The sequence below is a fragment of the Rhinichthys klamathensis genome, unplaced genomic scaffold (genome assembly GCF_029890125.1).
Source record: "Rhinichthys klamathensis goyatoka isolate OS25496 unplaced genomic scaffold, OSU_Roscu_1.1 h1tg000040l_1, whole genome shotgun sequence".
Taxonomy (NCBI): domain Eukaryota; kingdom Metazoa; phylum Chordata; class Actinopteri; order Cypriniformes; family Leuciscidae; genus Rhinichthys; species Rhinichthys klamathensis.
Window position 1 is genome coordinate 5,460,852 of NW_026606587.1, and position 12,472 is coordinate 5,473,323.

A 12,472-nucleotide genomic window follows, 5' to 3' on the forward strand; every position below is an offset into this window, starting at 1 on the left:
GCAAACAACAGAAAGCCATTGAAAGCAAATTTCTGGGTCTCAGGTTAAGCTACAATATGTGTTATTGTTTAATAACGATGCAATATTCATGGTATTTATAGCATCTCATGTAATATTTATAGCATTATGGCATATATCATGTAAAAAAATCACACTAGGATCAAAAACAGATGTAAATAGTTTCTGTTCTGCATCTGTGCTGTTGCAGTACAACAAATTAGATAAATGAAGACATCAGTTCATAATCTAGTTAGTTTGATGGATTCAGAGCTGGTAAAGGTAAGGTAATTGTGCAGAAACTGACGCACATGTTCACATGCTCGGTGTGTGCCCTGGCAGACACTTAATTGGAGTCAGTTTGTCATTTTGAATGTTCCACCGAAACTGATTTGGAGATCTGGAACTCATCCCATGGCAATGCAAGAGTGACATTCACCAGATGAAAACTATTGGCTATTTTAAAAATATGTTAATATCTAAATCTAATCCTCTGTACCCAACATGTGAAAACAATAAGCATGCGGTTTACTTTTTTTTTTTTTTTTTTTTTTTGTGCGTGTTGTGAATGTGATCTATCCATCAGCTCTTTGGCTGGGTGAAGTCATTGTATCCCCTCTTGGTCTACACGATTGTTACCTAAGAGTTGGCACTCTTCAAGTGAAATGTCACCATGAAGGAAATTCTGTTTCTCAGGTCAGACTCCAGCCCAGCAACGGCAGGGCTGAATGGATGTTTATAATTCATGTTAAGTGAAAGGACTCTGGCAGAACAACTTGTCTCTCTGGTTCTCCAGTAATACGTCAATATAGAGCCTAAAACCAATGTCCAGTTCTCCATTTGTTTTTACAGCCTGCTCCACCTCCGCAGTAGCGATGGGACGTTCGGATCATTTTACTGACTCGGATCTTTGAGTCTCGTTCAGCAAAATGAATTAATCTTTTTTGAAGTCATTTTGTTCATTTCAGCAGAATATAATTTAAATGTTACATGGTTATAGCCAAATTCCCTAACACATTAACTTACGTAAAGCCATAGCCAAATGATGAGAAACAGCAATGATTCTTTCTTTGCTTAGCTGGGTCTAGGCTTGTTAGTTCACCTCACCTCCCTATCCGAGTCATTCGTTCTTTTGTCACGTCACAGTCCCAACGGCTCAAGCTTTGCAATCTGTACAGGAAACAGAAATGACTAGTTCAGAAATTCAAAAAAATGATAAAGTGTAAGCAATTTTAGACCAGAGACGCATCACGTAACTGTTAGAGTAAAAAACAAAAACTTGCTTGTAAGGAAGGTTGGGAATTATTAACTAATTTCCAAATCCAATACGGCTGTCACAAAGAACGAATGACTCAGACCCGAAGGCTTGGGAGGTGAACTAATCATTTCTGCTTCCTGTACAGAATCTTTGGGATGTTCGCAAAATGAACAAATCACTCTCTGAGACAACTCGTTGTTCCCGAGACATATTAAAGATCCGTTCAAAATGAACGAATCCTCCATGATCGATCACTACTCAGCAGGCCCAGGACAGGCTTTCCATGGGTGAGCCACAAAAAGCAAAGGATACTAGAAACGCTTCTCATCATAAACTTGAAACTGACAGAATGCTGTGTTGAAGGTTTTTTTATTTTCTTGTATGGCATATTATATATAGTTGTACATGACTGTATCACAATAGAACATTTTTAACGAACAGTGATAAACAGGTGGATGTATTGGCAGGTGCTGTTTTAGAGCGTGGCAGCAGTCAAATCACTGGCAACATTGTTATGACATTGTTAGGCGTTCCGTCAACACACACACACACACCCACTCACCTAATGTGGATGGTGACATTACTCCAATTTAATGACAATGTACAAATCTCACACTTTCTTCTTGTAGGATGGAATAATCTAAAGGATATTAAGATTGTTGTAGTGTCTACTGTGCATTAAAGTAGCATTGCTTACTACAATATCAAAGAAAATGTCATAGACACAGTAAATTATACAAATCCTCATGAGAGCCAGCAAAAAGAGTTTGTGGGTGTGTTTGTTTTAAGATTTTTGTCATGTTTTAAATCCTCCAATTACATGTTTGAAACATAAAACATTATTGTTCTTTCATAGTGGACATCAGGATCTATTTATTAAAAAATAAAGGCAAGTTTATATTAACAAATGTTTTAGAACTTTCAATACAAAAAAAAAAAGCCGTCAATGACAGCTAAACCAATGAGAATGTTGACCTGTAATGTCTCCCCACAGGTTGACAACTTAAAAAATAAACAAATAACTAAACTATAAATAATAATGTACACATAATACACTTATCACTCGAGGATGATAGTGAGGATGCATTCAATTGATTAAACCTAAAAGTAAAGACATTTATAATGTTATAAATATATTAAGCAGCACAACTCTTTTCAACATTTATAATAATAAAAAATCATTGTAATATGCTGATTTGTTGCTCAAGAAAAATTTCTTAACGATCATGTGACTCTGGAGTAATGGCTGCTAAAAATAAAGCTTTGAATAAATTCTGAATAAATAACTTTTTAAAATACAATAAAATAGGATAGTTATTTAAAAAAAAATTATATTTCACAATATTACTGTTTTACTGTATGTTTATATATTATAATAAATGTGGCTATAGTGAGCATAACAGACTTCTTTCAAAAACCTTTGAATGCTAGTGAATTACAAAATAAAACAATACTGTACAACTGCTACTTTTTTAAACTTCAATAAAGTTTTTTGAAATACAGTCATTTCAATACAATCATTGTTTTGCAGAAGCAGAAGCTTTTATAAATGTCAGAAATGTCTAAAAACGATGAAAGGAAGTTGTCAAGCCGAAACAGCCAACGTTTTGTATCTCAGGAAAGCCTGTCAGTTTTAAGTTTTAAAGAGTAGACTGAATTGCTGGATCCCAGAAGGATACTAAACAGATGATTTGCAAAAATATATGAGAAAATACAAACACAATGTCAGTGAATTGGAATAAGTCCTATATGATCAATGGCTCCCACAATGCTGAGCTTCAATGAAATCTCCAGTTGAACCTCCACATAAAGCCGAGAACTACACCAGAGTCCTTGAAAACATGAGCAGCTGTATATAGTAAAATCCTTGACATGTTTACACACACTCTCCCTGCGTTTCCACAGAGACATTTATATGCGCTCAGTAACTGGTTTAAACGTGTAGAGAAAAGAGTCATTCCCACACATTGAGCCCAGCAGCTGAATTGTTTCGCACGCTGGTATGCGGTCGTACTTTTTCAGATCACAGTAGAGATCTAAAGCTTTAATTATACTCAATAAAACTTTATTACATGCAGACTTGTCTTTAAAGATGTAATTAGTGGAGTAACACAACATGGGGCCAATTCAATTCCACTTTCAAGCTTGTGGAAGAGGGATAATTTTATTTAAATACATGTCACACTTTCTTGAATCAAAACTCCATTGTACTGTACATGCCTCTCTGTGAGACATGCTGCTCTTACAAACGACTAATGACATGATTATGATGATGGTTGAATGAGAAATCCTAATAATAACCATCTAAGTTGGTGCAAGATGGCTGCACACACCCATATGAAGGTTAATATTCAGAACTTCACAGCTTGAGTGTTTTTTGAGAATGAGATGTCATCCAATACAAACTAATCATATTCACTAGAAGCCAAAAAGCTGAAGTGACTAAGTAACCGCTTTACACATGTGGCTCATGTCACTCAAGCTTTACCACAATAAGCTAAACAAGTAACATCTTGTTTGTCAGTGGTTGTAACCAAACATAGTCCTGAAATAAGACCTGTGGTACATTTACTTTTTACAGAGCAAAAAAGGGTTCACGTTGTGAAACTACTAGCGTTCATTATGAGCCCTTTAGTGTTTTAGTTTTAGAGCTAGAGCTAGATAGTAGTTGCATACAGTGTTTTCTCCTGCACAGTATTTAGCTGTTATGCCAATGTTTTGTTGTTTTTTTTGCAACACCATGGCAATTTCTTAGCCGAGTTAAGGCCTTAATGTTCTATGCGAAAATTCGGCACAATAAATATTTTAATTTGAACAACACAAACATTAGCATGCTGTAAATCCAACACTTTTCTAATCTCTTTTCCATTGCACTGAAAATAAAATTGGCCAACCAATAGGATTTGCCCTTTTGGTAACACATGCCCAAAGCCACTGCTGTTGCATAAACCTATGACAACAAAAAGACTGTTTTGCTAAGAGACAGTGAACAGCACAAAAGGAAACCGGAAGTGGCTCTGCCTCCCAAATCAATCCTAAATAGTATGTGAGATTAGAATAAGTGTGTCCCAATAAAAGCATAGTATATTGAAAAGAGTATGCCACGAGTCCCCAGATGGTCTACTATTTCTGGTATATTTTCAAAGTGTGGATCCGCGCACACTCTAACGGGCCGGCTAATATTGCCCACAACCGCTTTGGAGGAGAATTCAGTTCAGAACTACAAACACAAAGTGTTAAAAAAACTACAAACATGGTGGATGTGCGCATCCGACGGTTAATTACAGAGGTTTAGATGAAGGGGCTTGAGAGACTAACAATCAACATTTAACCTGATAAAAAAATAGTATTTCATGTTATCTTTCATCTGCAACAACACTAAACTTTTATAAAGATCCGTTTGGCCATTAACTTTTAAATGCATCATTATGCAAAAATATTAGTTTCTCCACATGAAAGACCAAGATCAAAGTGCTACTTCTTTTCTCTCCGATTCGGTAGGAAATTAAAATGTGTTAACTGTGACAAGATGATTGGCAGGCCAGTTTGCAGTGATAAGATGGGCGTAACTATGCGACAAAGTGACTGTTAAACTTATTTGTTTGAAATAGCTTTTAATCGATGATACAGTGTCATGTTATCTGTTTTATTGTCTGTTATTTGTTTTATTTCATAGAGTTTATGTTTATGCTATGTACAGCACATTGGTCAACAGTGCTTTATAAATAAAGTGACATTGGCATTGTTAAAAGACACAATTTAATGAGGTGATAGTATTTCACAAAGCTTGTCTACTCTTCTGCTACACAGTCAAAAGTATGTACTTTTTCTTCACAAAATTGTACATACTTTTAGGGAGTAGTATAAGTAGGCAAACTGGGATGCAGCATAGTTCTCGTCTCTGAACACTTGTATTTGGTGAAAACATGTAAATACTGTTCCTTCTATCACTCTACATGTTCATGTCTGCCTTTTTTACACATTGGTCTAAACAGAAAAAAAAGGAAAAGAAAACAAATCCCACGAAAATCTGATAAAATTGTGGTCAATAGTGCAACGTTGTTTTTAATTACCAGACAAACAGTCATCGTCTGATGAGTCATCAGAGTCATGATCTGAATCAGTCAGATCAGATTATTTAAAATGAGAAGAGATCCAATAACTGTGTTGTGTGCACTTTTTGAAAGCAATGTTATAGATCCAAACTTGCAACAGAGTTACTGAGTTTTGTTGTGCTAAAATGTATTGTAATTTAAAAAAAATATATGTTAAAATAGTCTTGTTATTGCTTAACAAGATGTCCCAATTTTAGGGTTGGTTGATCTGAAAATAAAAATAAATCCTTTAGGAAACATGTATACGGTACATGCAGCATAGTGTTGTTTAAACATCACAAATAATGTTTTCAATCTGAATTTATGCAGTACCTGAACAACATGAAAAGTTCATAGAGTTTTCAATTGGCTGTAACTTGGCCAATATCATTAAGACTCTTAAGGTTTGACTTCCATATGTGAATGGAAATGGCAAAGACTTCTGGATCTGGCACACAAAGACAAGAAAAAAAAAGGAAAAAAAAAAAAAACCAACAATATATAACCAATTCTTCTCAAACCCTTCACACATTGATTGGCTTGATTGTTTACATGGAGGTATTTTGAAAGGTCAGTGCAGATTACATGTCTGCAAAGGTTAGTATAAACTTCATCTTCAAATTAAATTACAGGTTTGCCATGCATATTTCTGCTGTTTTCTCCAGTTAAAACCCAGGATTAAAGTGACTTGCGCAGCAGAGAGATGGAAGTGCATAACGGAAAACTCTCGGACACCTACGTGCAGCCTGATGAGGCGTTTCCTTGAACCATTCATGGCCATCAGATTTAATAGTTTATTGCATCCTAATGATACGTTAAGAGTAAATGATAAAAAAAAAAAGAGAAAGAAACCATTAAACTATCACATTGCATCCTTATGACTCCTCGTGAGCCACCCGGCCACTATAGACTGAAACACGCTACTCTGGCTTCGGTCAAAGGAACACTACGCATCAAAACGCATCTCGTGGAGTGTTTTGATCACGACCTGACCTAACACTCGACAAGCTTTGATCCTTTTCACAAAAAGGAATAATTAAACAAGGACAGCTCTTTGATTTGAAGTGAAACAAATCCATAACGCCGTTGTTCCGGGTCTCTGAACCGTCTCTTGCCCTCCAGGTCCTCACCTGAATCATCATCCTCTCCTCAAGAACGACTGCGGTCCGCTTGCGTTCCAACCAAAATCTTGCTGTAGATTTTTTGCTGCTCCTCTTTAAAAGCGTCTTTCACTTTCCCTCGTTTCAAACCACCATCCCTAAAGAAAAACACAAACCCAGTTTCAACTAAAAGGACATTTAGCTGAGAAAACCAGCTTTAATATCTAATGTCTCAATCAACATGCACCAATGCTACATTTTTCTAAATGTCATAATCATTTGTTAACAAACAAGTATTCATTACTTCAATGAGCTCATTGCGCTCAATCACGCTAACTGTGATTTTGTATATGTAGATTTCTGAAATACATAACTTAGACAGTTCCCTCTGATAACAGATCACTCTAAATTGTAATGTGGACTCATGCATTTTCTGTAAAGCTGCTTTGAAACGATGTGTATTGTGAAAAGCGCTAAACAAATGTGAATTGAATTTAATATGGCTAAGCTGGTTTGCCGGTCTCTCAAGCCCCGGGTATACTATATTTTACGGCGCGTTACACTTTGTCTCGTGCAAAGTTGAGAGTGTGAGCCTTTCAAAGTATACTCCTTTGGCCTCAAGCGTGGAAAGACACGTTCGGCACATGTGCACTATCTAGTGGATTTATCTAGATGACTTTATCATCACGCAGTCACTAGCACATGTGCTGTTGTCCGTGTGGACACAGAAATTGGGTTGCATGCGGACGGTGTGCGTGGACATAGACTATAGAATAACACAAGATGAGTCACCCGTATTGTTTTGAATGGGGAAAAGTAGAATGCTCAATATGGCGGAATAAGTCCCGCCTTCTAAATAAGAGCCGATCGCTGATTGGTAAAGTCATTGGGTCACTGCAGCTGCCGTTAGAAACTCCGGTTCCTATAGAAACAGTCAGACGCATGCGCATTAGCTTGATCCAGCCTGAAATTTGTCATTTTTCTGTCATGATTCGAGCGTTTAGAAACAACATTTAGGAGACAGTTGTTGTCAGATTTCATTGGTGATTTCAAATATGAAATTTAATCGTAAGCTTGGCGAACATTTTTGGAGAATTTGATGTTTCCCCATTCAAAGAGATAGGAGCTGCACTTGCATGCCCGAGAGGCATTTCAAAGATGGCCGCCGAGTGAAATGGACTTTGGCGTGGACGTCTACGGAAGTGTACTTTGGGTTTTAGTCTGTCCGCTGTTCTGGTAGCTGGTTTTAGAAGGGTTTTGTCAGGCTAGGAGACCAGCTTAAACCAGCCAAGACCAGACATTTTCTGGTTTAAAACAGCCAGCTGTCACATATCTCTCCATCTACGGCTTATATTAGTATTTGTATAACTTCTCTTTGGCCTTAACATAGCCGAGTCCGACTTACCACAGCAGGTCCACCAGACCACCCTGTCTGGCAATGGCTGCCTTTACTCTGTTAGCAAACTGCACGGCATCCTCATCTTCCTGAGGGAGACAAAACAGACCTTGACAAAAACCTTGATCTTGTGCTTTAAGAGTTTGAAATTATTTTCAGCACATTCTATTAAAGGGATAGTTCACCCAAAATTCTCTCATCATTTACTCACCCTCATGTTATCCCTGATGTGTATGACTTTCATAAACAAACAGACACAAACAAAATTTGTATGTAAGTGCGTTATGAATCTTCATATTTGGGGAACTATCCCTTTAATAGCAGGTTTATCTAAAACAATAGTAATTTTGCTTAAATATTAAAGTGCCCCATTATGCTATTTTAAAGGTTCCTAATTTTGTTTTAGGTCTCCTACAATAGGTTTGCATACATCCAAGGTCAAAAAACACTTTCAATTTTCTCATAGTATACATGGCACATGATGATATTTCATAAAGAGTCTGAAAACAGTTTGTGTAAAGATTCAGTCTCTCTAAACTCTGCTCTGATTGGTCAAACAATCCAGTCTGTTGTGATTGGTCTACCGCTTACAGCACATGTCAGAAATGAAACGACTATTATCATTTCTGAATTTCTTCCTCAACGCTTGATACACAGTGAACCAAAGCAATCTCAATGGCGTCTGTTTTTCCGTATCAATTCCAGCGCGAGTCCTCATCGTTTTAAAATGCATGCAAAGTGGATTCGCAACATTTAGACAATACAAACCAAACTTTTCCAGGCCTCAGCTACAACTACAGTGTTTGAGGGCAGGTCAAAGTAGACGTTGTTCACAGGCAGCCAATGAAGAGCAAATTTGTTACATTGTAAGTAACAGGAAGCGAGACTGGAATTGCTGATGACTCGTTTCAGCAGTTCAAAATCGATTCTTTGTTTTAAAGGAAAATAACTTTATTTGTCATGAACTTTAATCTTTAAAGTCCCCCTGTGGTGATAATACAGCTTTTAATATTGTTTATATGTCTATGTGGTGTTTTTAATATGCTTTAAGACAAACCATGTGCAAATTCATAACACCATTGCCGAGTATTTTCTCCTTAAAACTGCAGTGAACCAAAGACAGTCTCAAAAACGCGGTTTGAAATCGCTGGTGTTTCTGACGTCACATACTACCATGTAACTAATCAGGTCAACGTGTGATCGTCAACAAGTGGATCTCTGAGCTGGCGTGAGTGAGTGGAGGCGGGGCTAATTTGTATATTCATAGAACCGCGTATACTAAATGAGGCAAGGTGTTTTCAAGGAAAAAAAAAATTTAATATGTAATTTTGGTGATGAAAGATGAGACTAAGGGAAGGGATAAAATTAATGACTACAGGCGGACTTAAAAACTTTGCAGACCTTTTGCATTCCCAAACAGCTATTTATTACACACTGCATGAAAAGTAATATTCGAAAACGCATTATAGGAGCACTTTAAAACAAGCAATAAGTACACCAAGGAAGGGCTTCAACATTATTCCAGTGATTTTCCAGAGAACTTCTGTAACATTCAAGGTGGGGCGGAACAAATTAGCACAATGATTTACCTATGGTGACCATTTCCATTTTTTTTTGGAGAGCCGAGAGCCTACACATGCATTAAAAACAATGGTCTATTTGTTTATTTGCATGCCCACATGCAAAAACAAATGCCTTTTTCCAATCTGAGGTGGGTGGACAAAACTTCAGACAGGCTGTCCAATTCCACTCAGGCTCATTTGTGCTTGATTTGTGTATTAAATGGACCAATGCAAAAATGGGGCATTCATACCACAGAGATTTTACTGCATTCACAGAGATGAAGAGTTTGCGTGCATGCCGGCCTTACCTGGCGGCTCATCGGAGGCAGGTACCACACACTGCAGACGATGGCCCAGCTACTCATCATTCTGAGCAGATAATTCACCATCCCAAACTTACTGCTGTTCCAGAAGGCGTCCCCAAACCGAGGGTCATACTGCAAAAGCACAAAGACACAAATAAAATACAGTGTAATCCCCATCACAATGCTGATGAAAGATAAAAACATAATTTCATAATGATTGATGATGAATTAAGTTTTCCTTTCGTTGTGAATTGTTTTCGCTTGTTACAAATATATGTTCGATGAATTACGTGTGGCCATTACACCTCGGGTGTGCATTATTTTCTAATAATTCAACTGATCGGAGTCAATTATTCTGCTTATGCTACGGTTACCACACCTCAAGACATTGTTCAAATGATGCATTTCAAGACATTTGTCAGGTTGTCCTAAAAACGTTCTTGTGTGTAGGACTAATTTCCTACGCATCTCATCCCATGCCTCCGTTGCTAATTCCAAAACGTAATTTTAGAGCTAGTAACAAAGGCTTAAGCCATTGATAGCAAACTAAAACAGTTACCTGAGTCTGTGCATCTCTCAACAGTGTTCGGCAGCAGCGTCTCTACTAATAGTGAAACTGTAAGTATATCTGCTTCAAGAACAGCATTTTTATTACCTCGTTAGTGAGAAATGTCATGTAGCTTTTAAGTTGTTAAACTATTTTATTGATAAAATCGTCAGAGCAACGTTGGCAACACGTTTCTGTGTGTGTGTGTCCATACTGTATGTGTGTGCGTTTGAGTGGAGAGAGTGCGGGAGAAAGACTGTATGTGTTTCCGTACATAATAAAATTTTGTGGCAAAAAACATGGGAAATGTGATGTTTTTATCTTATTGTTTACTATATTTATTTGCTTGGTCTGTGTCGTTGTGGGTTTTGGTTCTTTTGCTGTTTTAGGCTAGTCTGGCTCCGCCCTCCTACGTACTTCCGCTCAATTTTCATTTTCCTTCAGTACTACGTCTCGGATTGTGGTGTATTCTTTGGTTTTCTCCGGTCAATTTTTTACCGGTCCAATCAGCGAACAGAGGGAGTGGCTGAGAACGATGACGTTGATGCCGTGCACTAGTTTGAGTGGTTTTCGTCATACGTCACGACCAAACGTCAGCGATTGGTTATGGCAGATCCAGAGTGACTCTGGGCAGATCCAATAGTTTTAAACTTCAACAGAGTACCCGCCTACAAGGAAGTTAACGCTTGTCAATGGAGCGAGGCCAGACTCTCTGTACAAATGAAATGTCCCTGAGTCTGGTGGGACCAGGCTAGTTTTAGGCTACAAGGACCTTTAAAATAACTGAAATCATTTGGCAAAGTGATATGGACATGTAATGCGGTCAAGACCTGCCTGGAACTACTTAAGCCGTGCGTTTCCCTGAAAATAATTGCACACCTTAGAACATTTGTCAACAATCCGATTCAAGCATTCAACAGCCCCGTAGTATAAATATAATTTTTATATACAATATTTTCTATACATTTGTATACAAATCAAACTCCTTGCTGTTGCTAGTGCCATGCTCTACTAACTGGCCACGGGAATGGGGAAATTAAGTGATATTTATGCTTAAAAAACACCAACAAAACACACACACACAAATAAAATTAAAAAAAATATATTGAATGTGAATTTTTTAAAAATATAGTTACATTTTTTGCTTTAAATACATATTCCTGCAAGCTAATACAAAACAAAAATAATTCAAGATCTTTTCTCTGAAAACAAGTCTTAGAGCCAGACTAACAGCTTGCTCCATCCAGACCCTCTTTTGGGGTTAGTGTTATCTTGCTTCAGTAAAGTTATTATTAACAAATACTGATTAGGACATCAACATCCCTAATTATCTGCTCTTCATCACTTTTCTTACCATAAAAGCTCATAAAGTACGAGAGGATGTAAACGAGGAGGAACCTTTGAAAGTAGCTTCACAGATCAAAACAAGAGAGTGAAATCTTACAGTCTACCAGCAGCAGCATTAAAAACACAAATTCATTCATTCTGCTCAGTTCTTTAGACAGAACATTACTCCTAGTTGAAAAAAATCTTTAAGTTTGGAATAATAAATGCTTCAAGTGTAAAAGGCACATGAATGGGCACTGGGCACATTTGCCTATGTAAATGATCAGTGAAAGAAAGAATGTAAAATAAAAAAACATGACTTAAAATTCCACAATAATGAATATATCTTCTTTTAAAGATTTTGTGCAGAAACAAGATTATGCTGTATTTCTAGGTCACAGATTTGATAAGCAAATTAGTGGCATGAATCATGTGAACTCCTTTATTCAAAAGGTCACATTTCCACACGATGTTCTTTGGGTTATTTTGATACACGATCATCAGGTTTCACACAAACTTGTGGAATTCATGCCGCTTGACTGCTGCTATCAAAAATGTGTGGTAATTTTTCAGTTCAACTTGTTAAACGTCAAACTGTTAACTAATTTAACTAATGTAGCATGAAAAATAACTAATAACTGAGTCTAATTTATATTTATTTATTTATTTGTAATATGTTTTACCTATGGTCTTAGTATTATTAAAATAGGGGCTGTATGCTTTAGTTAATTTTGTTAGTGTATTTGTTTTTAGTATTATAATTATAGGGTATAGCATGTTTTAGTTCATATATTACAGGGTATAGTGAAATTCTTTAGTGAAAGTTTTGTTTTATGAATGTAGTTAAGTAGATAGATTGATGTTGTCTGTGTGCGAGGACTGAACGG

At 36.9% G+C, this 12,472-nt stretch overlaps 1 protein-coding gene across 5 annotated transcripts in view; it reads right to left on the bottom strand.

The window, feature by feature from the left end:
* Positions 1–998: 998 nt before the first annotated feature.
* The window catches only part of LOC130081955 (glycerol-3-phosphate acyltransferase 4-like), a 51,649-nt gene continuing 40,175 nt past the window's right edge, over positions 999–12,472 (bottom strand). For 3 of the 5 annotated variants that reach the window (XM_056246687.1, XM_056246686.1, XM_056246685.1), the window contains exons 11-13: positions 9,716–9,844; positions 7,855–7,934; positions 5,825–6,607 (exon numbers count right to left, since the gene is read on the bottom strand). In XM_056246687.1, coding sequence (XP_056102662.1) covers positions 6,499–6,607; positions 7,855–7,934; positions 9,716–9,844 — 318 coding nt within the window. In that variant the 3' untranslated portion in view covers positions 5,825–6,498. Of the gene's footprint in view, positions 1,168–5,374; positions 5,579–5,824; positions 6,608–7,854; positions 7,935–9,715; positions 9,845–12,472 lie in introns of those variants that run through there. The other 2 variants (XM_056246688.1, XM_056246689.1) reach the window with 2 other exon arrangements.